This window comes from Chamaea fasciata, unplaced genomic scaffold, assembly GCF_029207755.1.
Source record: "Chamaea fasciata isolate MVZ Bird 193981 ecotype frontalis unplaced genomic scaffold, bChaFas1.0.hap1 SCAF_7, whole genome shotgun sequence".
In the NCBI taxonomy this organism is placed as follows: Eukaryota; Metazoa; Chordata; class Aves; order Passeriformes; family Sylviidae; genus Chamaea; species Chamaea fasciata.
Window position 1 is genome coordinate 60713424 of NW_027094092.1, and position 24581 is coordinate 60738004.

General features: G+C 55.8%; 1 protein-coding gene across 4 annotated transcripts; it reads right to left on the reverse strand.

The window, feature by feature from the left end:
* Positions 1-3140: 3140 nt before the first annotated feature.
* FRMD6 (FERM domain containing 6) lies at positions 3141-23052 on the reverse strand. Of its 4 annotated transcripts, none has more exons than XM_066189142.1 (15): positions 22958-23052; positions 21274-21392; positions 14000-14185; positions 12951-13041; positions 12746-12825; positions 11983-12059; positions 11343-11529; positions 10233-10388; positions 9627-9692; positions 9465-9533; positions 8603-8777; positions 7293-7628; positions 6767-6892; positions 5971-6062; positions 3141-5894 (listed from the first exon to the last, which is right to left on the reverse strand). In XM_066189142.1, the coding sequence occupies exons 3-15, from the start codon at positions 14096-14098 to the stop codon at positions 5610-5612; spliced, it is 1839 nt and encodes a 612-aa protein (XP_066045239.1). In that variant the 5' UTR covers positions 14099-14185; positions 21274-21392; positions 22958-23052; the 3' UTR covers positions 3141-5609. The 4 variants fall into 4 exon arrangements, with proteins under 4 accessions (XP_066045239.1, XP_066045236.1, XP_066045237.1 ...); XM_066189139.1 differs by having other exon boundaries at positions 12683-12825; XM_066189140.1 differs by having other exon boundaries at positions 12683-12825; positions 22954-23052.
* Positions 23053-24581: the final 1529 nt, after the last annotated feature.

The following is a 24581-nucleotide window of genomic DNA, read 5'->3' on the forward strand; positions in this document are numbered from 1 at the left end:
TCCCTTCCAACCCAAACCATTCTGGAATTCCATGATTTTACGAAAGGAAGTTCCTGTGTCCCCCCCAGGCACGGCTGGGGCAGAGCTGAGGAGGGACACAGCCCCCAAAACAGCCCCAAAACATCCCAAAACAACCCCAAACCAGCCCGAACCAGCCGTGCCAGCGCCCGCAGCAGCAGCAGCAGCGCGGCGGGATGCAGCTCCCTTTGGGAACATCCCGAAAGGGTGACAGCGGGAGCTCCCCGGGGCCACAGCGGGGGACACGGAGGGGGACACGGGGTCTGAGTGTCCCCCCTCCCCCGGCCGGGCCCCGCAGAGCCGCGCTGGCTGCCACGGTCTCGGTTTCCCCTCCCGTTTCCACAGCAACCCCCGATGACTGATTTCCTTCGATGACTGATTTCCTCCGCTGCCCTGCACCAGGGCTCAGCCCTGGCACATCACCCCGACATCCCCAAAAAAACCCACCCAGGGCTGTCCCCGCAGCCCTGGCACCCAGCTGGAACCCTCCTGTCACCCAGCACGGAGCTGGCAGAGTCCCCCCCCCTCCAAACCCCTCCACAGTGACCCCCGACACAGCGCCGGGGACTTGCGGTGCTGCATTAATTAACGGCGTCGCCTCCAGCCATCATTTCAGGGTGCCAGAAATTCCCTAAAAAGCCGCCAGCACGCGGGGGATTTTTTTTTTTTTTTTTTGTAATTATCACCAGTTAGTCACTGGTGCCTCACCGGGGCGATGCTGATGGGCACATCCAGCCGGGCTTGTTTTTGGGATGAAAAGAGGCTGCAGTGCCAGGCACCCACCAAGGCACAGCCATCCCTGCTCAACAGCGGGAGAGAGCTGGGAGAGGGAAATTAATTAGCAAATTAAAGATACCACTGCAACATTTCCCCCCCCCTTTTTTTTTTTTTCATCGTGCATTTTGCAGTTGGCTCCACAAAACTGGCATTTGCCCCTACAAATCCCAAATCTCTGACTTCTCCGGCTGCCCCGGAAGAGCGCTGGGAGCTGCAGAATTTGGAAATGGAGAAGAGATGGCCCCAGGGCAGTTGGTTTTTTTGTTGTTGTTTTTTTTTTTTCAGCGTTTAAATCCATGGAATGGCAAGGCAGAGCAGCATGAGGGCTGCCAGCAGCAGGGAGCATCCCAGGGAAAAGGCCAGCCTGGGTGCCTGGGGACACGCCGGGATGGGAACTCGAGGACCTTTCCCTCCCCTGGGGACCTCCCCCGTGCTGAGATGAAGCAGGAATGGAGGTCAAGTCATCAAAGGGAGCGGGGGGGGGGGGGGGGGGGATTCATTAAATTCATTCCCATTTAGCCTTTTCCAAGCACGGCCCAGGAGGAGGGGAAAGTTCCCTCCCCTCCTCACCCCCTGCCAGACGGGGCCGGCCGGCACGACAAACCCTTCCCCATCTGGTTTTAGGAAAATTCCGGGGTTTTATAGGGCAGGGATGAAATCTGGAGGCTATACTTAGCCAGCAGACAATGCAGCCCCCCTCCCAGAAGCGGCTCATCCCCTCGTGCTCCTCCCTGCCGCCCCAAAAATGTCAGATCTCTGCAGAAATCAGCAATTAGGGCTCCGGACCTGCCGATGGTCAGCGCCCGCCTCGCCGGGGCCCGGGGATATTTTTAGAGGACAAAGGGAATTTGTTGGGAACATACAATTATTTCTGGAGCCTGTGGAAAAGGCACTGGATGCTCCTGGCACTGTGGATGCTGAAGGTGCCAGTGGGGGGTTGGGGGCAGTGACGCTCCAGAGGGGGACAGCCCCACATGTCCATCCCTGTCCCTCTCCCAGGATTTGAAGAAGGGATGGATGACAAAGGCAGGCAGGATCCATCCCTTAAAATGGGACATGGCTGCATACAGGGCCACAGGACAGTGCTGTGTGCTGGGAGAAACCACTCTGGAAGCTTTACTGATGCTGCTTCCCCATGGAAAACAGGCTCTTCATCACCGTCACCATCATCTTCATGGAATCCCAGAATGGTTTGGGTTGGAAGGGACCTTAAAGTTCATCTCATTCCATCCCCTGCCACAAGTAGGGACACCTTCCACTAGCCCAGGTTGCTCCAAGCTCCATCCAGCCTGGCCTTGAACACTTCCAGGGAACCAGGGGCAGCCACAGCTTCTCTGGGCACCCTGTGCCAGGGCCTGCCCACCCTCCCAGCCAGGAATTCCTTCCCAATCTCCCATCCAGCCCTGCCCTCTGGCAGTGGGAAGCCATTCCCTGTGTCCTGGCATTCCACACCCTCTCCCTGTGAGAGGATAAATCCACTGAGGATCAAGAGATGCTCCAGAAACTGGATATGGGGACACGGAAAGGTTGTGGGCGTTGGTACCTTCCACAGTTCTCCTTGGCTGGAGGAAGGAGGTGCCAGGCTCAGCAAACCTGGCAAGATCACATGGAAAAGAACTGGCCAATTATGTTCTGAGTTTAGTTAGCACCAGAGGGAGATGGGAGGGTGGTCCTGGGCGCTGCAGAGGAGAGAGGCAGCAGAAACCTTCCACCAGACACCGGAGAATCCACGTGTACCAGCCAAAAACATCAACTCAGGATTCCCCCTTGGAATGACATCCTGAACCAACCCTGGGGAGCTTCTTCCCTTGGGGAAAACTCACCTGGGTGCTGCTCCCAAATCCCCATCCCACCATCCCTAAGGATGCTCTGAGCAGAGGAGGAAGAGGGATGGAAGGGAACTCACTCATCACACACAGCGAGTTCCACCCATCTCCTGCCCGAGGTGGGGAGCAGCATTGGGGTTCTGGGGGGGCTGGGACAGGCTCTGCCCCCCCAGCTCCACAATGAGGGGTTCACCCCTTCATTCCCCACAGCTTCTGAAGGCTGGGGACCCCCCTGAGCATCCCATCAGGATCCTTACTATGGATACTCCGTACTCCCACTTATTTCAGGAGTTCCCTCCACGCCTCTGCCCAACTCCAGAGCGTTGGAACTGGCTGGCACTTGCACAAAAATCACCAAAAATCAGGATTGAAAGGTTCAGCCCATCCACCGCCCTGCCTGAGGCAGGAGTTGCCTTAACCTGCTCTCTCCGGAGCAGAGAACACACTAAATGCGACATTGTCCTCGAATTCCACCTCTCCCTTAAGCCTGGGAGCGTTTTAGACCTCCAAGAGTCAAAGTGCTGCAAACAACTGTCACTTTATTGTCACGTCCAGCCGTACTGCAAAAGGCACACAACAAACTTCATTGGTACAAAAGAATTTCGCTCCGGGGATTTTTCGCGTGATTTTTCCTTGAGTTTTCTTTCTATTTTTTATTTTTTTATTTTTTTTTTTTCTCCTTTTTGCAACACAGTCACTGGGCTCTCCCATCGCCGCGATGGGAAGATCCTTTCACAGAAAGGATTATTTTTGCGCAGACAGACAGCTCCTTATTGCAGGGGGAACAGCCCCGAGGGCGGGCGGGCACGGCCACCCCCGGGCCCTGCTGGAACCGCCCCCGGCCACCTGCGGAAAAAACTGGGAATAAATGGCACCTCTGTGTCTGTCCCCCTGCTCCCTGGCACTGCTGCTGTCTGTAGGGATAAGCTCCATCACAGCCCTCAACATCAGCCCAACTCCAACCCCCATCGCTCCACTCCAGCTTTGGATGCGGGATAATGGGATGGGGCTGCCCCCTTCCCCATTGCTGAGCAGTGTTGAGCGTTTCTTTCCACAATTTATCCCCTTTTTCCCCTCCAGCTCCGTGTTTCTGCAGGGTGGGAGAGCACCCAGCGGCTGGCAGAGGGGGGAAAAAGAGGCTGGGGATGAATTTGGGGGAATTTTCCTGCCTGTGCCAGCAGGGAAACTCACGCTGCTGGTGCACACACTGCGAACCCAGCCGTGCATGGGGGGCTGGAGTCACAAACGCAGCACCCAAAGAGAGGTTTTGGGGGTATTTGGTGGGGTCTCCCCCAAACCAGAGTGGGGCACACAGCCCTGAGCTCCGGAAGCATCCTTCCAGCTGCCCTGTGTGGATCCAGGGAGATTAGGATGCTTTAGGGATCGCCATCCTGCCCTGCCAACATGGGATATCGACATCATTTTCCCATAAAACCCCTCAGGCAGGGCCAGATGAAACTCTGGGGTGGGGACACAGTGCCTGTGTCACAATCCCACAGCAGCTCTCCCATATCCCAACATCCCAAGAGATTTTATTTTGTTTTTTTGCACTGTGCCTATAGCTACGCTCCATTTCTTTTGGTACCAGCTCCCCTTTCTCAGCTCCCTCCCCCAACATTTCTTATAAAAATAAGATTGTGCTTATTTATAAAATAATTATAATTTTTTCTTTTTGGTTTGTTATTTTTAAGAAAAGCTTCCAGTTTAAAAAAAAAACCAAAAAAAACCAAACAAAAAAAAAACCAAAAACGGTGGTATATCAAAATATGGCAAACCTTTGGCTGTCAATGGCTAAACTCTAATTAAAAATATCCACTACAAAGGCATTGTGCTGTGATAAAATTAACTCTGCAATGCTTCAATTGCAAAATTCCACCTGGGCTGTCTGGCCTCCCTGGGACACACTCCGAAACCACCCCTGGATTTTCCTGGCACGTCACCGTCATCCTCTGGCAGAATTATTCCAGCTGTAAGACACCTAAAGACGCATGAAAAGCCTTGGGAAAAAGAGAATGGAGATGCAGAGGGAAGAGCCACACGGACAAGGCGGTTCGGATGCACATTCTCCTCGAGAGGAAAGTCTCTTTTCTCACCTTAGTGCTTAGGAAAAAAAAAATAGGATTGCTGATAGAATTCGTGAAAAGAAGAGAGGCAGATCCTTTGTATAAAAAGGTGTTTCAGAGCAGGACTAAAATGCAAATGGGTCTATGAGATCCAGACATATATAAACATACATACCTGGATATATTTATATATGTATTCTCTAGATATTCAATGTTTGCATTATTGCATTATCCTTATAGGGGATTTATTTTCTTCCATCCTCCTTTGATTTCTTTTTTTTTTTTTTGCGGGGGGGGGGTTTCTTTTTTTTTTTTTTTGGTTTTGGGGTTTTGCTCTCAAAAAAAAAAAAAAAAGAAAAAAAGAAAAAGATTAAAAAAAAACAAATTGCAAATGGCTCTGAGAGCTTCCAGCCATCATCCACCAGGCTGGGACTGCTGTGGCCTGACCTCCAGCACGTGTTTTTGGAAAAACTGGGCTCACGCTCTGCCCCAGGAGCTGCTGGCCATGCCTTCCTCCATGGAACATCACCGTGCCCGGAGATCCCTGGCTGGTTATTGCTTTAATTCTCCCTTCCCATACTGGCCTTTAGGGTTATTTACATTTCTTTGGCTTGGCTTGAACACGACAAGAGTCTGGCACTTTCCAGCCACCCCAGAGTCACCTGGGGGCAAGGAGAGGGGAGAGGTCACCTCGAAGAAAACACGGGTGGGCTTCTGCCGGCTCCAGCTGAGCTGTGCTCCTCCCTCCTCAGTCGGAATAAGACAACTTGTGTTTGGCACAGACTCCTCTGGAATCCACTCCGTGCCCGGGGGATTCCCCATCCCGCCCCTCATCCCGACAATCCTCCAGCACCACGGTCCCCATGGTTTGCAGGCAGAGCAGGGCAGGGCTGGAGGGGAAGGCGGCGTCGGAGCCTCCCCACGCTCAGACCACGAACTCGGGCACCTCGTCGTGGGTCAGATCCAAGGAGAAATACTTGCTGGTTCTTTTCACCGGGAAGGTGTCCTGGATGTTGATGCACTGCTGGGCCAGGCAGCCGTTGCAGTAGAGCCCGTCCTGGTCCAGGCCGTGGGCGCAGCCGAAGGTGAAGCTCTGCGCCGTGTCCTGGCACAGGTTGGCCAACTGCAAGAAGTCTTTCTGGTAGAGCCTGATGTCATCCAGGCTCAGGCTGTGCCGGTCCGTCGACGTCTTGGGTTTCCTGCACGTCGTCTGGGGAAAGCCAAGAGGAGGCTCAGGATGCGCCCAGGGGGTTGGGGAATCCCAAAACCTCAATCCCACCCCGTACCTGGGGTAAGGAGTCGGTGCTCTGCCCCCGCAGCTTCACCACCGTCTCCGAGGAGCTGGAGGTGGAGGAGCTGATCTCCTTCACGATGAGCCCTGCACAAAGGAGGGTGGAAAAGGTTGTTTTGGGATGGCTCAGCTCTCTTGGGATCCACTTCTGCTGGCCATGGGGACAAAGGATCCCTCGGCGCAGTGCGGTGCCTTCAGCCCAACAGCTCTGCTTGCTACCAGCGTTACCTACAAAGCATCCCAAATCTGCCCCAAAATGGCATCCAAAGCTGTCCCCAGGGAGCCTGGCATCCCCAAAGACCTCCCAGTAGCTCCCAGAACAGAGCTGGAAACGCAGGTGACTTTCTGGGTCACAGTTCCAGAGAAGATCATGGAGCCCAACTGTTCACCAGCACTGCCAAGGCCACCACTGCCCCGTGTCCCCAGGTGCCACAACCACACGCTTTTTAAATCCCTTCAGGGATGGGGACTCCACCACTGCTCTGGGCAGCTGTGCCAGAGCTGGATAAACCTTTCAGTGAAGAAATTTTCCCAAATATCCAATCCAAACCTCTCCTGGTACAACTTGAGAGACGTTCCTCTTTTCTTTACCCCATCTCTCCTTCAACCCATCGGGTGAACAGTTTTTCCCAGCACCCCAAAAGGACACCTTGGGCTAACTCCGCTCTGCCAAACACCAAAGAACCACGGAACGACCAGGCTTGGAAAGGACCTTAAAGACCATCTCATCCCAGCTCCCAAAGGCGTGACCTGCACTGGGGGATTGGCAAGAGAAGTGGCCACCACCTTACCCGAGTGCCCGTTGAACTTGCGGGACAGCAGCATGTCCTCGGTGATGTAGACGCACATGTCGGGGCTCACCTCCATCTCCCCAGCCTGCTCCAGCTCCCGGGGGTCGTCCACCAGCATCTCGATTTCTGCCAGGCACAAGAAGACAGGACAAGTCAGCCGTGCACCTTCGGAGCAACTCCTCCAGCTTCAGGCTCGCTATTTTCTGAGCCCGAGAATTGCTGAGCTCTTCCCAAGGGAAACTTCGCAACAGTTTTCTTTTTCCCAAAACGACCTTGTGTAAACAATATTCCTTTCCCACAACAACAGGTGTTGTTTGCTATTCCTGTTACCGAGCCAATGGGAGAGGCGTCAGTCCTATGGACCAATAACGTGCCTTTTAGCACAGCGTGCTATAAAAGGGCTGGATGAATTGTAAATAAAACCTTCTGATTTCTACTGCCTTCTGACTGGAGTCATCTTTATTTCGTGTCCCATTGTGACACTCCAACTCCTGCAACTTTGGGAAAACCCAGCCCGGCTCCTCACCGTCATCCTGGGAATCCTCCTCCAGCCGGTCCTTCCCGCCGCTCTCCACGCCGGAGGTGTGGGAGCTGCCGTGGCTGGTCATGGAGCTGCAGGTCTTCAGCTTGCGGTGGGCACCGGCACCGGGGAACCCATCCTCGGGCCCCATCTCCCGGGGTTTGGGGTCAGCCTCGATGCCGGAGGTGTGGGAGCTGCTGTGGGAGGCGGTGGAATGCCGGGACAGCCGCTTGTGCCGGATGCTGCCGGCGCTGCTGCCGCTGGCGCGCGAGCGCTTCTCCAGCTGCTCCATGTCCAGGTCCAGGGTGTCGCTGATGTAGGATTCCCGGTATTGCTTCTTCTCTGCAGGGAGGGTACAGGATCAGCATCATTCCCACAGAAACCCTGGAAGGGCAGAGACACCCCGGCACACGGAGGGATTGTCACCCGAGCCCAGGGTGGTGGCACAGATGGAGACGGGTCTGTCCTGGTGGCATTGAGGGAGGTGGGGCAGGAGCACCAAAACTCCTGTTCCAGGCTGTTCCTCCAACAGAGGAGGAGAAAGAAGAGGAGGAGGAAGAGATGTAGAGGAAGAAGGCAAAGAACAAAAGAGAAAATAAGGAGGAGCAGGAAAATAACAAAGTAAATGAGGAGGAAGATGAGGATGAGAAGGAAGAAGATGAGAAGGAGGAGGAAGAAAATGAGAAGGAGGAAGCAGAGGAGAGGAAAGAGGAGCATAAGGAAGAGAAAGGAAGATGAGAATGGGAAAGACGAGAAAGCAGCAAGAAGAGGAGGAGGGAGAGAAAGAGAAAAAAGCTGAAGAGGAAGAGGAAGAAAACAAGAGAAGAGTATGATGAAGAGGAAAAGGAGGAAGAAGATGAGGAGGACATAGAAGAAAAGGATGAGGAGGATGGTGAACCAGAGGAAAACAAAAGAGGAAGATGAAGATGAGAACAAGGAAGAAGATGAAGCGCACAAGGAAGAAAAAGATGAAAAGGATGAGAAAGAGGAACAAGTTGAGGAGGACGAAGAAGAGCGGGACAAGAAGAACAAATAAGAAAACAAGGAATAGGGGAAAGAGGAATATGAGGAAGACAAGATGAGGAGAGGAAAGAGGAAGAAGACCTTCTGCTTTCACAAGGATGAGGGACACTGGGAAAGCCGTGCTGAAGCTCCGGGCAGAACTGGGATAGCAGGGACAGCAGCAGGGCTCATGCCCATCCCTACACAGCCGCGGGGGCTGCGGGCACGGGGCCGGCACAAGAACCAGGTGCTCCCAGAGGTGTAAACACCCCGAGGGAGCTTGTCTGGGAGGGACTGGGGCCTGGAGCACCTACCCTCGTTCTCCTCCAGCCTGCGGACCTGGCGCAGCACGGGCTGCAGGTTCATGTAGAGGCGGTGGCTGCTGCTCAGCAGCTGCAGGAGGTGGCGCGAGCGCAGCGGGCAGCCCGTGTAGTAGATGAGCTTGCGGGCCGAGGGCAGCCCGTCCGGCAGGATCTCGAACTTCTTGCCCTGCGTGGGACAAGGGAGGGATCAGCCCCCAGGAGGAGAATGCTCCAGTTCTCACCCAGTCCTGCTGCAGCTCGTCGTTAAGCCCACGGGTTGTGATCGCCTGCTGGGGTCTGTGCGAAAGCATCCCACGCCCACATCCCAGCACAAGAGATGCCCTGCCTGGGGATCGTGGGATCAGACTGGTTTGGGGTCAAAAGGACATTAAAGATCACCTGGTCCAATCCCCTTCCGCCTTTCACTATCCCAGATTGTTCCAAGCCCCATCCAGCCTGACCTTGGACACTTCCAGGGATCCAGGGGCAGCCACAGCTTCTCTGAGCACTCTCTGCCAGGGACTTACCACCCTCCCAGCCAGGAATTCCTTCCATATATCCCATCCATCCCTCCTCTCTGGCAGTGGGAAGCCATTCCCTGTGTGCTGTCCCTCCATCCCTTGTCCCCAGTCCCTCTCCAGCTCTTCTGGAGCCCCTTTAGGCCCTGCCAGGGGCTCTGAGCTCTCCCTGGAGCCTTGTCCTCTCCAGGTGTACACCCCCATCTCTCCCAGCCTGGCACCATAGGAAATGGTGCTCCAGCCCTTGAAGCATCTCCAAGGCCTTCTGTGGACTTGCTCCAACAGTTCCATGTCCTTCCTGTGCTGAGGACCCTGGAGCTGGAAGCAGTGCACCAGGTGGAGATGGTGGCACTCACCACAAAAACCAGTTTCCCCACGTTTGTCCACGGGAAGTCGTAGAGCAGCTGCTTTTCCTCATCCAGGTTCTGCAAAAAGAGGAGAGGGAGCCATGGCTGAGGATCCTGCTAGGGGCACGGAGCTGAGCCGAGCTGAGCCACCACCTTCATTGAGTCACTCACCTGGAAAATCTGGATTCCCCGTGTTGTGAGCCCCAGAGTCAGGGAGGCCTCCACTTCCCTTTTGTCCTAAGGGGGAAAGAAATGGTTTTAAATACACCATTTGCAGCATGAAGTGGGTAAATCCTCCACACCTCAGCCCAGGGATCCTCCCACAATCACCCTAGTCACCATTCTATGACTAATGTGCCAAATCAAAAATCGGCACATTTTTGTGTGCAGAGAGCGAGAGGATAAGGGGAAATGCATTTAAACTGAAAGAGAAGAGATTTAAATTAGAGGAAGAAATTTTCCCTGTGAGGGTGGTGAGGCCCTGGCACAGAGGGTGCCCAGAGAAGCTGTGGCTGCCCCTGGATCCCTGGAAGTGTCCAAGGCTCCTTTGGAGCAACCAGGGATAGTGGAAGGTGTCCCTGCCCATGGCAGGGGGTGGCACTGGATGAGCTTTTAGGTCCCTTCCAACCCAACCCATTCTGAGATTCGATTAAAACACCCCACCCTCTCCCAGCAAACTTTGTTCCCAGGAGAAAAACCCAGCATGTATTTCCCTGAGAAATTCCCATTCCTAAAATTAAGACCCCCCCCTCAACAACCACGGGGGCCAGGGCTCACTTTGTACAGCCTGTAGTAGTGCACGGCCACGTCGTCCAGCCTGACGGCCTCCTTGATGTACTTGAGGTGGGCCTCTGAGGCTGTCAGGGCAAACTGGTCCTTGTGCATGTTGGGGACGTGCTTCAGGATGTAATCCTTGCCCCTCTTGGCAACCACCTGTTTGGGGGAAGGAGAGGAGCTTGTCCAGCTGCCCTGTGCTGGCTCTCAGGGCTGGGTGCTGGCCCTGGTGCTCCTGGCAGCGCTGGTTTCAAGGGAAAAGGGCAAATTGGAGCTTTGTTCCAGAGGCCTCCAAGCGAAAATGAAACAATTACGGCAGGCAGTGAGCTCTTGCCAGCAGAATTTCCTGCAGGGCAGTGTGCTCCATGTGCCCATTCCACGGTGACACCTGTGCTGGGGCAGGGAGAGTCACGCAGGGACCCCCTTCATGGTTGGGGACACGGGCCCAGGGACACCGCTGCTCAGTGACGTGGGGGGGAAAAAAGGAGAAGCTGGCAGAGTTTGGGACAAAACCCAGAAAGAGGTTGGGAGGGAGAAGAAAAGGCACCAGGGAGAGCTTTGAGCACCTGGAGGGGCTCCAAGAGAGCTGGAGAGGGACTTGGGAGAAGGGATGGAGGGACAGGACACAGGGAATGGCTTCCCACTGCCAGAGGGCAGGGATGGATGGGATAGTGGGAAGGAATTCCTGGCTGGGAGGGTGGGGAGGCCCTGGTACAAAGTGCCCAGAGCAGCTGTGGCTGCCCCTGCATCCCTGGAAGTGTCCAAGGCCAAGCTGGACAGAGCTTGGAGCAACCTTGGAAGATGTCCCTGCCCGTGGCAGGGGTGGGACTGGATGACCTTTAAGATCCTTCCAACCCCAACCAATCTGGGATTCTGGGATTCTGTGCCACCAGTTCCCAAAGGGCTGCACCTGATGGTGTTGGGGGCAGAGAATCCCCCAGGATCATCCCTGCAGCTCACGGGGAATTCCCCACCGGCCCCACACCAACCCCAACCTGCAGCTATTTCCATCCCCACAGCTGTCCCTGTTTTTTTACCACCAGGATTAACCCAGGCACCAGGATGCAGCCCCAGCACCAAGCTCAGAGCATGGATCACACCGGGAAATCTTACCCAGGCAGGGAAATAAGCCTCGGGCTCGAAGTACTTCCCGTAGTGCTTGTTCCTCTTGAAGTCCCCCAGGTCGGCTTGGAGGGCGAAGGCAGTGAGCAGGAAATAAGCCTCTTCCCTCAGCACACACTGGGAGTGCAGCACCTGCTTCCTCAGGTGCCAGTAGTAGTAGTACCGAGCCGTCCTGTCGCTGTGGGAGGGACAGGGGACACAGGGAGGGGTGAGCAGCCAGGGGACACTCGGCCGGGAACTCCCTCAGGGAAGGGTCACCAAAGGGTTTTGCTCCCTCTTCCCCCTGTGTGTTACAATTCAGCAGCCCACTTCACCAGCCAGGCGGAATAACGCCCCTCAAAAAGTCCGCGCGGGTGCCACTGCGTCCCCAAACCCTTGGAGATCATTTTATCCCCAAAGCAGGAGCTGCAGCTCCCACCCAGCCGTAGGTAAATTCAAACCAGGCTGTGCTAAACCCCTCAACTCGTTGTCCCCACCCCCCGAAAGGCTTTGTCATCGCTAGCTGGGGGCAGTGTCCCCACCTGCCCCTGTGAGGAACCACCCAGCCACACCAACAGCCCCAGCTTTTGGGGTGAGCTCAGCAGCCCCAGGGTGCCCCCCAAGCCCGGGAGGTGCCCGTGGCAGGCCCCACCTGATGAGCCGCCCGTTCTCCACGTAGTACTGCACTCGGAAGTGGATGATCATCGGGGGGCCAAACTGGTCGATCCCCTGGAATGGAGGAGGTTTTCAGGAATCCCGTGGGCAGCCCAGCGTCACGCCCCAGCCCCTCACCTCAGCTCCCTGGGGTCATGTCTGTCACAGCCACCCTTTGCCAACCAGGGCACTGACGAGGATTTTTGTTCCTCAGTTAAGAATCTGGCGCCCGTTTTTCCACGCAAAATGCTGGAAATGAAGGGGATTTGGATTTTAAAAAAGCAGGTGTGACAAGCCCAGGAGTTCTGCAACACCTCGCTGCTGCTCTCCCTCGCCCAGACCATCATCCACCAGCTCAGCGCCAGCACTCGAGCCTGGACACCACGCCCTCAGCGCTGAGAGGAATGAAAAGGTGCTTAGGGGAGAAAAAACCCAAATCAAATTTAAAATTTGGGAGAAGGCACCTCAAAAATTCTGCTGAAGGACAAGGGAGGAAAAGAAAAATCAGAGGGGGAAAAAAAAACAACCCCAGAGCTCCGGGGATGGAGCGTGGAGGACACACCCCCAGCTGGGGCACACGGGGGCACTTAAGGGTGACAACCCCAGGGATGTGATTTCGCAGATCCAGCCCCCAGCCCCACGCTGACTAAATGCCACCCCCCCACCCCTTGGCAGCATTCCCGGGTCCTGGAAGTGACCTGTGCTGGGGACAGAGGTGGCCTTACTGCCGTCAGCTCTCCATGCAAGACCTCACCGCTGACCTTGCTGGCCTCCTTCTTCCACTCCTTGGGGCAGTACTTGTAGAGTTTCTGGGCCAGGTCCATGTACACGTGCTCATTGTCTGGGAGGGACAGAGGTGGCATCAGCATCCCCACGTGTCCCCTGCCTCCCTCCCCCCAGGACCCACCAGTGACCTCCTCGTCACCAGAAGTGTTGATTTTCACCCCTAAAGCCCCCCTGACTTACTCTGGATGACGCTGAGCCCAAAGAGGTGACAATCCTTCAGCCTCAGGAGGTCACACACCTGCACCAGTAACTCTTGGCACAAAATCTTCACCTGTTCAAAAAAAAAAAACCAAACAAACCTTAAATGAGTCCTGGATGCATCTGTGCCCTCCTGAGCTGGGCAGGGAGCACCAAAGCCCTCAGCAGGACCCTGAGCAGGATGGGGGTGGTGATAGGGTGGGCTGTGGGGCTCAGCTTTCCATGGGGAGTCCCCAAAAGCCTGGGATGCAGGAGCAGAGCTCTGCCAGGGCTGGGATGCTCAGAGGACCACGGGCCAGCTCGAGAGCAGCGGATGGTGGAGGAACCCAGCACTGAGGAGATGTTTTGGGGGGCAGAAATCAGAATATTCAGTGTCTCATTCCACCCCCTGGACACCTTCCACCATCCCAGGTTGCTCCAAGTCCCATCCCCAGGGACAGCCACAGCTTCTCTGGGCACCCTGTGCCAGGGCCTCCCCATTCTCACAGGCAAGGATTTATTCCTGTTATCTAATCTAAATCTTTCCACTTCAAGTGTAAAACCATTCCCCTTATCCTACCATTATCTGCCTCTTTCCAAACCTCTCTCCATCTTTTTTATAAGCTCCCTTCAAGTTCTGAAAGGAATTTCAACGTTTTCCTGACTCAAAAGCGACATTGGGTGGTGGTGAATTAAAAAAAAAAAAAAAAAAAAAAAAAAGTGTGTGGATTTCACATTCAGTGCTCCATCCCAACCAGAGCCAAAGCCCCTCCTGTATTATTCCCTGGGTTAGAGGGGGCTGAAGTGCCATCCAGAAGGGATTGGTGGAGTGAGGGCTGCAGGATGGGGCTCGTGTCATGTCAAACCCCTTCCCAAACCCCGCTGCTCCCATCCATCAAGGAGGTGCAGGAGAGCACCGAACAACACCACAACCTTCAGGGGGAATAACTCCCGTGCATTTCCCCAGCCAGGCAGGCTCCAAAGGAAACCCAGGAGCAAACCCAGGGCGTGATGGAGACGTCAGCGCTCGGGGAGGAGGGGCGGCTCCTTACGTTGATGATGATGTTGAGGGAGTCGTCGTTGGGGAGGAAGATGCACACGCTGCGCCGGTCCTGCATGACTCTGTTGTTGTGGAAAGGCAGCTTGTTCATCGTGCTCTGGGCAGGGGGCTCGGGGTGGCTGCTGGGGGGCACCTCAGCGGCGGGCCGGGGCGGCCTCGGGCTCCGCGGGTGCCATCCCTGCGAGGGGGAAAAAAAAAAGCGGGATGAACCCTGGGCACGGCATTCCCAGCTCCCCATCTGCATCCCCCGTCCTTCCCACCCACCAGCACCTCCCCACAGGGTGTGGGCTCATTGGAACCCTGGAAGCTGAGAATTTTAGGCTTTCTGTGCTAAAAGGCACTGACCCTCAAGCAAACACTGCGTTTGACCTGAGGCTGTGGAAAAGGCTCCCAAAATTGAGGGACAGCGCTGGGATTGTGGGTGTGGGGTTTGGATAGAAGGGTGTGATGTCACAGGGTGCAAAATTTAGAATTTAAGGCTTTAGACTATAGTAATATATATAAAGCAAGATGGAGGATTTAGGGTGTAGGCTAAGTTCTCCTTTCACCTTCTTCTCCATGGGTCTGGGTGGTTTTTTGTAATTGGGTAGAAAAATCCTCATTGCGGGCCACGGGTGGTTGGTTATTGGGTTCAAAGCAAAAATAAATTAGGTGTCATCTCATAATTGGTCCATTTGTGCTTAAAAGACCTTGGAAAGAGTTAGAGACAGAGCCATTTTTCACCCTGTTAGCTAGAACTCACAACTTTTGAGACTCTAACATAGGTAAGAATTAATAAACATCTGAGTCTGAACATGAAAACTGCATGTCCCGAGCATTTAATCCCAGCTCTAAGAGAAGAAAAGAAGATAACAAACCCACAGTTGGAGTGTCCCCCAAAACCCCTGAGCACATCCCACCACAGCCAACCCCATGGGTTTTGGCCCAGCCCCAAAAACTTGAACCAGCAGTTTGATTCTCCCAGCTCGGATTCAGAAAAACCTCGGGAAAGGCTTTTCTGGCGTAATTAAAATAAATAGAAGTTTATCCATTGGGAATAACCCGGTTGGGCCAGCAAGGAGCGGTGCTGGAAGCAGGAGGTTTCCCTGCCAGTCATGGAAAGGCAAGGAAATGCTGTAGGGTCCCAAAAGGGGATCCCTTCCAACATCCTTCCCCCCAGTTCTGACCCTTCACTGGGGTGAAATAAAACAATCCAAGCACTAACAGGGATTTGCAGCTTGGAACTGCCGTTCAGAGCCATCAAATCCATCCTAACACCGACCCCAGGAAATTCTCATTTCCGCGGGGTGAATATTCCCAAAGCATTTTTTACCCCACCATCCACAAGGACACCAATTCCCACGTGACACCATGAGGATGGACTTTAAACTCTGACCTAGTTCAGCCTTTTCCTACCCCAGATTTACACTGGCACCCAGACAGCAGAGTGTCTCCCTTGTCACCAAATATTTGCTCTGGCCTAAGTGAAAGCGCCTTTGGCTTCCGAAAGCCTGGAATTCACGTATTTGTGCAGCAGCACGGGGAAAAATGCCCCGAGGTGACTTGTTGTTGGTGCATCCTGAGGTTTGGCAGAAGTTGGGAAATCCAGAGGCGATGCTTTCCCATGGCCAGGGCACTCTGGGACTGCAGCACCGAGGTCGTGTCGGTGCATTGTGGATTCTGTGCGTGGCATCCGTGGATTTCAAATTTGCGTTATATCCATGCATCGCGTTCATGCCTTGGGACGGTGCATTGTGGCCGTGCATTGTATCCATGCATTGCACCCTGCGTCCTGGCCGTGCATTGCACCCACACATTGCATCCGTGCATCGTGGAGGTACGTCATGGATTCTCTGTGTTGCATCTGTGTCCGTCATGGAGCTTCCACTGCATCCATGCATTTTGGCATCCATGCATTGACCTGGAACATCATGGTGCAGCACAGACATGCATCCTGGCCAGGCATTGCACCTACGCATCGCACCCACGCATTGTGGCATCCGTGCATTGAGTTGGAACCTCGTGGCATCCGTGCAGTGCACCTGTGCATTGCAGCAGTGCATCATGGCATCTGTGCATGGCAGCACTGCATTGTGGCATCCATGCACTGAGTTGGAGCCTCAGGACATCCATGCAGTGCATCTGTGCATTGCAACAGCGCATTGCGGTATCCATAAATTGTGTTGGAACGTCATGGCATCCATGCATTGCATCCGTGCAGCACAGATGTGCATCCTGACCATGCACTCCACCTATGCATTGCACCCATGCATTGTGGCATCCGTGCATTGGTTGGAACATTATGGCATCAGTGCAGTGCACCTGTGCATTGCATCAGTGCATCATGGCATCTGTGCATTTCAGCGCTGCATTGTGGCATCCATGCACTGAGTTAGAGCCTCATGACATCCATGCAGTGCACCTGCGCATTGCAGCAGTGCATCCTGGCAGCACTTCATTGTGGTATCCATAAATCGTGTTGGAACCTCATGGCATCCATGCATCGCATCCGTGCAGCACAGATGTGCATCCTGACCATGCACTGCACCTACACATTGCACCCACGCATTGTGGCATCCATGCATTGAGTTGGAGCACATCCATGCAGTGCCCCCTGCACCGCAGCTCTGCACCGTGGCCGTGCCTGGCTCCTCTCCGTGGTGTCCATGCTCTGAGGCTGTGCTCAGCACCGTGGCAGATCCCGATGGGAGCCATGGCCGGGTTGGTTTCAGGGCTCATTAAAAATCCAGCACAGGATGGGGCTGAAGGAATTTGGCACGTCCTGGCCCGGCAGCTCCCGGGCACCGGCGTGATGTGACTTGTGCGGGCCGGGCTGGGGAGGGGCCGTGTCCCGGGACTCCTCCAGCACCCTCCGTGTCCTCTTCCCACCCAGAGGGCTCCTCAAGCCCCAGTGGTGCACGAGAGCTTCTTCTCATGGCAGCTCCGTGGGCGCAGTCGGCTCAAAATTCCAGCCACGGGCAGCACCCACTGCTGAGCTACTGGAGAATCCATCACCACATGGCCAGGAACACCTTCCACTATCCCAGGTTGCTCCAGACTCTGTCCAACATGGAAAACTTCCATGGATGGGGCAGCCACAGCTTCTCTGGGCAGTCTGTGCCAAGGCCTCTCCTCCCTCACAGCCAAGAATTCCTTCCCAATATCCCATCTAACCCTGCCCTCTGCCCGTTTAAAACCATCCCTTCTTGTCCTGTCATTCTCTGGCATTCTGGGGCTGCTCATCCCCACACCAGTCACTGCATTTCCTCCTCCTCCTCCCGCAGCCTGGATTGGTCCCAGAGCAGCGGGGATTAAACCACAGCGAGCTGGCGTCAGCAGAGCACGGACTTCGGAGGGAAAAAAAAAAAAAACCCAACCCCAAACTGTGTATTTTGGTATTTGTACAGAAAACATCCCAGTTCCTGCTGCTGAAGGGGAACATTCCACCAGCCCACCACACAGGGACGGTCCCTGTGGAGATCCCCTCAGCTCCAGGTGCTTCCCGGGGGCTCTGCCAGCCCTGGGAGCGGCAGGGATCCAGCGAGGGGACACACAAAGCCCTTTCCAGGGTGCTGTGCCTGCAGCAGCCCCGGCCAGACGCCGGGAAATTCTTTCCAAGCATCTGCTGCTCATTCCGACAATGTCGGCTTTGATTCCTCGGGACCCCGCGCGGCTGCCCTCGCCGAGTCCCTGCTGCTCCGGAGGAAGTGTTGATAGGAGGCACAAACATGGAAGCATGGAATGGTTTAGGTTGGAAAGGACTTTTAAAGATCTAGCCCAACCTTCCTGGCTCCAAGCTGGAAAGATCCTGGATTGGAGGGAGAGCCCCCCTGGATTTCCCCACAGCAGAGGGGATGACAAAGATCACCCCACGGTCCAGGCAGGAAGCTCCACGCTGAGCAGTCTTCCAAAGGGTTTTCCATCCCTTTTCCAATTCCAAAGTCAGCTGGAACAAACACTGGGAATGACGACTTGGGCATGGATCAGCAGAGTGAGGAGATCCAGGTTTTCCAGCCATGTTTTCCCTGCTATGGGGAAAAGAGCATTAAAACTGCACAGGAAGGCACTGCAAACCACTCGTGACTCCGGAGCCCTGCCGAGAAAATTCCTCGATCCACTGTGTTTTCCAGGCCCAGGCTGCTGGAATATTGTCTCCCTCCCCGGCGCTGATGCCACGGGATAAATCCCGTCGCAAAGCTCCGCTGCAAAGAAAACATCCCGCAAAAAAACCTGGGGAAAGCAGCCGGGGCTGGCGCTGCTGACTCGGCGAGGGATTTGTTCATCCCGGGGTCCTGCAAACACATCCGAGGGCAGGCAGAGCCTGGGATCGGTTCAGATGGAGGTGGCTGGAGCAGGCTCTCGTCAGAAACAGAAATTTGGATATAATTCCAGGGTGGGGATTGAACATCGCTTGAACTTGCTGGCTGAGGTGGGGTTTTCTTCCAGATTCCGGGCACGTGAAGCGAGGCTGGGCGGATGCGCAGCATTTTTCCCTCTCCGTGGATTTAAATGGATTGAAAGGAAGCGGATGAGTCTCCATCCCCGTGGGTTCGGGTCAGGTTTGTCCCTCTGTGGTATCCACCAGACATCCCAGTGCCCCATCCCAGCTGAACCCAGCCACGATCCAGAACCTCCAGGCAGATCCTGTGCATTTCTCCATCAACCGAATCCATCCTTCCTTGCCCAAAATATCCACTGTTCAAAAAAACATTCAGCCCTATCGGACATCTCCATCCCTGGAGGAATTTAACAGCCGTGTGGCTGTGGCACTTTGGGACACATGGGTTAGTGGTGGCCTTGGCAGTCCTGGGGGAATGGTTGATCACAACCCTAGAGGTCTTTTCCAACTTAAATTACTCCACGATTCCCTGATTCCAACCCACTGCCAGGCTATTGTTCCAGCCCTCCTGAAGCACCCCAGGGGCGAGGGAAGGGATCCAGCCCAGGACCCACACGTAGGCAGGGGCCATCCCGCAGCCAGAGGCTGCCCAGAGCGCGGGGCGAGACGGGAAGATGAATTCACGGGGCAGGAATTTCTTGTTTTGAAGAGTCTGGAGTGGGTCTCACCCCACATCACAGGCACAGGTACGCACAGAGCTGTTATTACAAGTTTTAGGGCCGTCCCTCAACGCAGCTTCTCCGAACCCAAAAGCCAGATTAATTCCTGCTTGCGGTTGCCCCGTAATTAAAATCGTCTCCAATTCTTCATGAACTCAACAGTTTCCTCCTAATGAAGAGAGGCAGATGAAAGAGACCTTCACTGGGAAAAAGGACTCAGTTATAAATATTCCATTACTTCATCCGCCACAAAAGCTATTTGGATGCTGGAAACTCAGCCTGGGCAGCCGGGGGCCAGCCCCCACCAGCCCCAGCAGATGCCTCCGAGTGCTGGGGGTATCCAAAAAGCCTCTCCAAGGAAAAGCCCTCCAGGAGCTCGCCTGTCTCCACCTCTTCAGCATTCTTCCTCTTCCTCATCCTCCTCCCCCTTGGCTACTGCAGTGGGACAACAGCGCTGGGCAGGGGTGGCTGAGCCATGTGGATCATCCTAAAAATGGGATGATGTCCCCTCCTGCTTAGGGATGAGCCCCATCGGACATGACATTTCGTGGGATGAGCCAGGCAGCTCAGGAAACTGCTCCCCTGCCTATCTTGTCATGCACGGAGCAGAATCCAGCCTGGAAGCACTGATTTTCCATCCAAGCCACAGCAGAGCCACCCCAGGCCTCTTCATTCCCTGACTTTGGAGCACTAAAATATAAATAAAGCATCCCTGCCTCCACCAGGGATGGACACAGAGATGGATTTCTGCTGGCAAGGGCTCCAGGGAGGGGAGGGACAATTCCTGCTCTTCCTTTTCCCTCCTCTGCTCCAGAACCAGCCCCTTCCATCAGATTTCCTTCCAGGAAACTTTGCCTGAGCTTTTGAGATTAGAACAATATCAGGACTGGGTTGGAGAGAGTTGTGCTCAGGGCAGCCCAGCTCTCCCACCCAGCTCCAGAGCCTGTCCCATGGCATTCCCAGGCATTTTAGGAAACCATCCCCCAGCACCAACAAGCCCAAACCTCTCAGAGCTCTGATCCCACTCCCAGGATGACAGGCATCACTCCCAAGGCTGCACATGGATGTGGAGCATTGCCTTTGCTCCCCTCTCCGTGGGCAGGCTGCAGCCCACACCAGCAGCGGCTGCCAGAAATCCCTCGGGATTTGGCTGTGGGATCCCTGGACCACAAAGCAGCCCCAAGGGCCAGAGTCCCCATCCCGAATCCCTGCACTGCAGAAAGCACAGCCCTGAGTCTCCAAACCACGGAGCTCCCGAGTTAGAAATTAAAGTCATATTTTCAATTTAATTAACAAGATGATATTATATAATTAATAATGTCACATAAACATTAATATTAATAACACGCAATGATGAATATTTATGTAATTTTCTGTAACAACACACCTCCAAGATGCTCTGACCCTGGGCAAACCCTTCTTCCCCAGCAGGAGGCACTTTTGGAGAGCCCCATTCCCAATATCCCACTCACAGGCATGGGGTTGCTGCCCAAACCCATTCCCACTCTGGGGAACGTGCAGTGCTTGCTGCACACGGAGGGGGAAAAAAAATAGGATGCAAAGTGCTCTGCAGACACACAAGAACCCAAAAACCAGCTCCATTTCATGCCAAAATATTCAAGTCCGTGCTTGGACTATCCCGAGCTCCTGCTGCCCTCTGTGGCGTCCTCGCCTCCAGCTCCAAATCCAGCAAAACAAAGCCAAACCAAGTTCCTGATTTTTTTTAATCCTGGGTCGGGCAGAGGGAGATTTGTCTTCCCTCAGCAGCGCCGCTCTCCAGTTTTCCAGCTGGGAAAGCTCCTTGGCCACGCCACAGCCTCCATCAACTTCCCTGCCCCGGCCACAATCAGGGAAAGATTTTTGGGAAAAACTATCCCAAGCCCGCTTTTCAGACAAGGGGGGAAAAAAAAGCAGCATAAAACTCAATTAAGGAGCAGGCAGATATTTTAACCAGCGCCATGGTTTGTATACTCCATCTGGAGTCCAAAGGCTGCCGGGTTTTTGTTTTTTTTTAGCAGGAGGGAACTGACATCATCTTAATTTCAAATTCCCATTTATTTTTACATCTGGTCTGAATTAATCCTTCTCAGCGTCCTGACTTTCATGTAATGGAATAATTGCTTACAGACTCGGGGTTTAAAGAGCCTGAATAAACCCAGTTAAAAAAAAAAAAAAAAAAAAGAAAAAAAAAGAAACCCCTTTAAAAACCGAGAGTAAAAAATCCAGTACCTAGAACCAAACTCCAATCTGCCTTCGGGATTGGGAATTTTAAACGGAACATCTCTTTCAGGCAAGAGAGCTCGAATTAATCCCAGCTCTATCCAAGATTCGGAGAGGGAGAGCGAGCCCTGTGGAAAAACACCAACACAAACCAGCCCAGAATTAGGCAGAGCAGCAAAGCTCCGTCAGTGCCACGCGGAAGCATCTCTGGAAAAGCAGAGTTTGGCTTAGAGGGGAAAAACATCCTGATGGCCAGAAAGGCACTGGCCACGAGGAGGAAAGAATGATGCAGGAATGGGAGATGGCAGCGAAGGGGGCCAGGGCATGGCAGGATCGGGATGCGCCTCACTCCCACGGGAGAGCCAAAGGACACAGGAGCACCAAGGACGGCCCTGGGAAAGCTCAGCCCCAATTTCCCCACTGCCACGAGGGCACCGGGTCAGATAAAGCCCGGCTTAGGAGCTGCATGGATTTATCCCGGCTGCTTCCACAGCGGGTCAGGGGTACACATTCCCGGTGGGAAATGCGGAGAGGGCCATCAGTGCCATCAGCAGGGACCAGCTGGCACCGCCAGCACCTCCACGGGGTGGGTGGGGGGCACCCGTGGGACAACGGGGTCCCACAGGTGGCTGTGACCCAGAAACAGGAGGATCCATGGATGAGGGGACCACAGGTATGGGAACCACGAGATGATGGGGACCACAGCCGAGGGGACCTGTGGGCCACCACAACCCAAGGGAAAGAGCTGGCACAGAGGACCCAGGGGTGAGGGGACCCACTGGGGAAGAGGACAGCTGGGGGACACGGGAGCCCTGTGGGTGAGACCCAGGGGCGAGAGGGCAAGTGTGACCCAGGGACAAAGGGACCCGTGGGCACCTGTGAACCAGGAATGAGGGGACCTGTGGGCGAGGAGACCTGGGGGTGAGTGTCACCCATGAGCACGGGGTGTCATGGGTGAAGCGACCCGTGGGTGAGTGTAACCCAGGGACAAGGGGCCCCACGGGCACCGGGAGTGAGGGGACTCACGGGTGATGGCGACCCACGGGTGAGAGGACCTGTGGGTGAGTGTGACCTGAAAGCAAGGGGGGTCCCATGGGCGAGGGGACCTGGGGGTGAGCATCACCCAGGGACAAGGGTCCCAAGGGTGACGAAGACCTGGGGGTGAGGGGGACAAGGTGGCCCACGGGTGACCGAGGGCGAGGAAGGTGACCAAGGGGCGAGGAGATCTGCGGGCGAGTGCGCCCCAGAGGCAAGAGGTCCCGCAGATTTGGGGACCCGTGGGCGACCCAGGGGCGAGGGGTCCCGTGGGCGAGCGCGTCCCTGGAGCGCTCCCTGCACCGGAGCGGGTCCGGGGCGGCCGTGGCCGTGTCGCGGCCGTGTCGTGGCCGTGTCGCGGCCGTCGGGGGGCCGTGGGGGGGTTCCGGCGGAGCCGCAGCTCCCGCGGGCGGGCGGAGGAAATGACTCGCATTCCTGCAGCCGGGGCCGCTCGCACCGCTCCGGCTCCAACTCGCCCCCGAGCGCAACAAGCGGCCGCGTCGGGCCCACCCGCGGCACGGCCCCGCGGGGGCGAGCCGAGCCGGACCGGGCTGAGCCGGAGCGAGCCGAAGCGAGCCGAAGCGAGCGGAACCGGGCTGAGCCGAGGCGGGCTGAGCCGAGCCGGGAGCGCGGCGCGGGGCGCCGGGCACGCACCTACCTGCGGCTGCGGGAGCGCGCTGCCTGCCAGCCGTGCCGAGCCGTGCCGAGCCGTGCCGTGCCGAACCCCGCCGTGCCGAGCCGTGCCGAGCCGTGCCCAACCCGGCCCAGCCCATCCCGCCGCCCCCGCCCCTTCCCGGGCCGCCCCGCACCGCCCCGAGCGGCACCGGCACCGCCTCCCGCCCCGGCGCCGTGCCCGGGACAGCGGGGAATGGGCTCGGGAACGGGGTGGTCCCGGGCGGCAGAGCCGAGTGTTGGCCCCGGAGGAGACGGGGGGAGCCCGGCAGCCGCCGCCACGGTGCTCCCGAAAGGTTCTGGGGAGAGCCTGAGCATCCCCCGGGAGGGCACACGGGCACCGTCCCTGCGGGACTGGAGCCGCCCGGAGGTGCCCGGGAGCGGAGCTGAGCATCCTCCTGCGGGCACCTCGGGGAGCGGGGCAGGAGGGGGCTGGGGATGCTCCGAAGGGTGGGGAACTTCTGCTCTGGAGGGCTGGGAGAGCTGCGGGTGTTCAGCTTGGATTGACCTTAGAGCCCCTTCCAGTGGGGCTCCAAGAGAACTGGAGAGGGAGTTTGGATAAGGGGGAATGGTTTCCCACTGCCAAAGGACGGGGTTAGGTTGGATATGAGGGAGAAATTCTTTCCTGTGAGGGTGGGCAGGCCCTGGCACAGGGTGCCCAGAGAAGCTGTGGCTGCCCCTGGATCCCTGGAAGTGTCCGAGGCCTGGCTTGGACAGGGCTTGGAGAAACCTGGGATAGTGTGGAAGGTGTCCCTGCCTGTGGCAGGGCGTGGAACGAGATGTTTTTTAAGGTCTCTTCTAATCCAAACAACCCTGGGCTTCTACGATCTCCCACGCGGGGAAAGGACCCACATGTCCTCTGGGGGGGTGCAAACACCCCTGAATAGGGGACCCCCCACACCCATCCCAGTATCCCCAGCCCTGGCTGTGCCAGTGGCACATTAAACCGGTTCTTAGGATTCAGGCTGAGGCAGGAGCAGAATTAACCCCCGTCCCCATTAAATCCCCCACTGACACCCCAGCAGCTGGATGAAGGTGAGTGGGGCTCACTCGTGTGAGGCCTGGCCACCCCGTGGAGCTGATGCACACGCGGATCCCTCTCCATAGGTGACCCGGGCCCGGAATAGCAACAGCAGCAGCACCATAAATTAGCAGCAAAGCATCTCCGAGCCGTTCCTCCTTCACAAGTGCCATCTGCCGAGATTGTTTTTGGAGTAGTTATTTATTCCTCGCTTTTAACTGCCTAAAGGCGTTTCTCGGGCTGACCTGCGAGGCCGCCTCGGCCCCCACAGTCTCTACGAGGCTCTGGGAGAGAGGAGCCGCTTGTTCCCAGCCCTAAATAAAGAGCAGCTCTGCTGTGAACACCCTGACACTCCTTGCTGAAAATCTGCTTGCAGCTCAACAGATCGTGCTGGGTAATTACATTATGGGAGTGCACGGTACCGGCGCTGGGAATCCAACGTTCTCCTCATGGAAAAAAACAACCTGGCTTTCCGCAGAGCTGGGGCTGGGAATCCCTTGGGTTTTGGGCTCACTCTCGTGCTCCTGTCCACGCCAGGTGGAACTGGGAGAGGGTTTCTACCCCACACCTCCCGCTCAAATCCTTGCAA

Bases quoted from the DNA above. Each gene is read 5' to 3' on its own strand.
- FRMD6 (XM_066189141.1), bottom strand. From the start codon at position 14,098: ATGAACAAGCTGCCTTTCCACAACAACAGAGTCATGCAGGACCGGCGC. The intron at 10,389-11,342 runs GTAAGATTTCCC...TCCCCCAAACAG, and splicing joins AGGCTTATTTCCCTGCCTGG to GTGGTTGCCAAGAGGGGCAA. The intron at 9,693-10,232 runs GTGAGCCCTGGC...TTTCCCCCTTAG, and splicing joins ACTACTACAGGCTGTACAAA to GACAAAAGGGAAGTGGAGGC.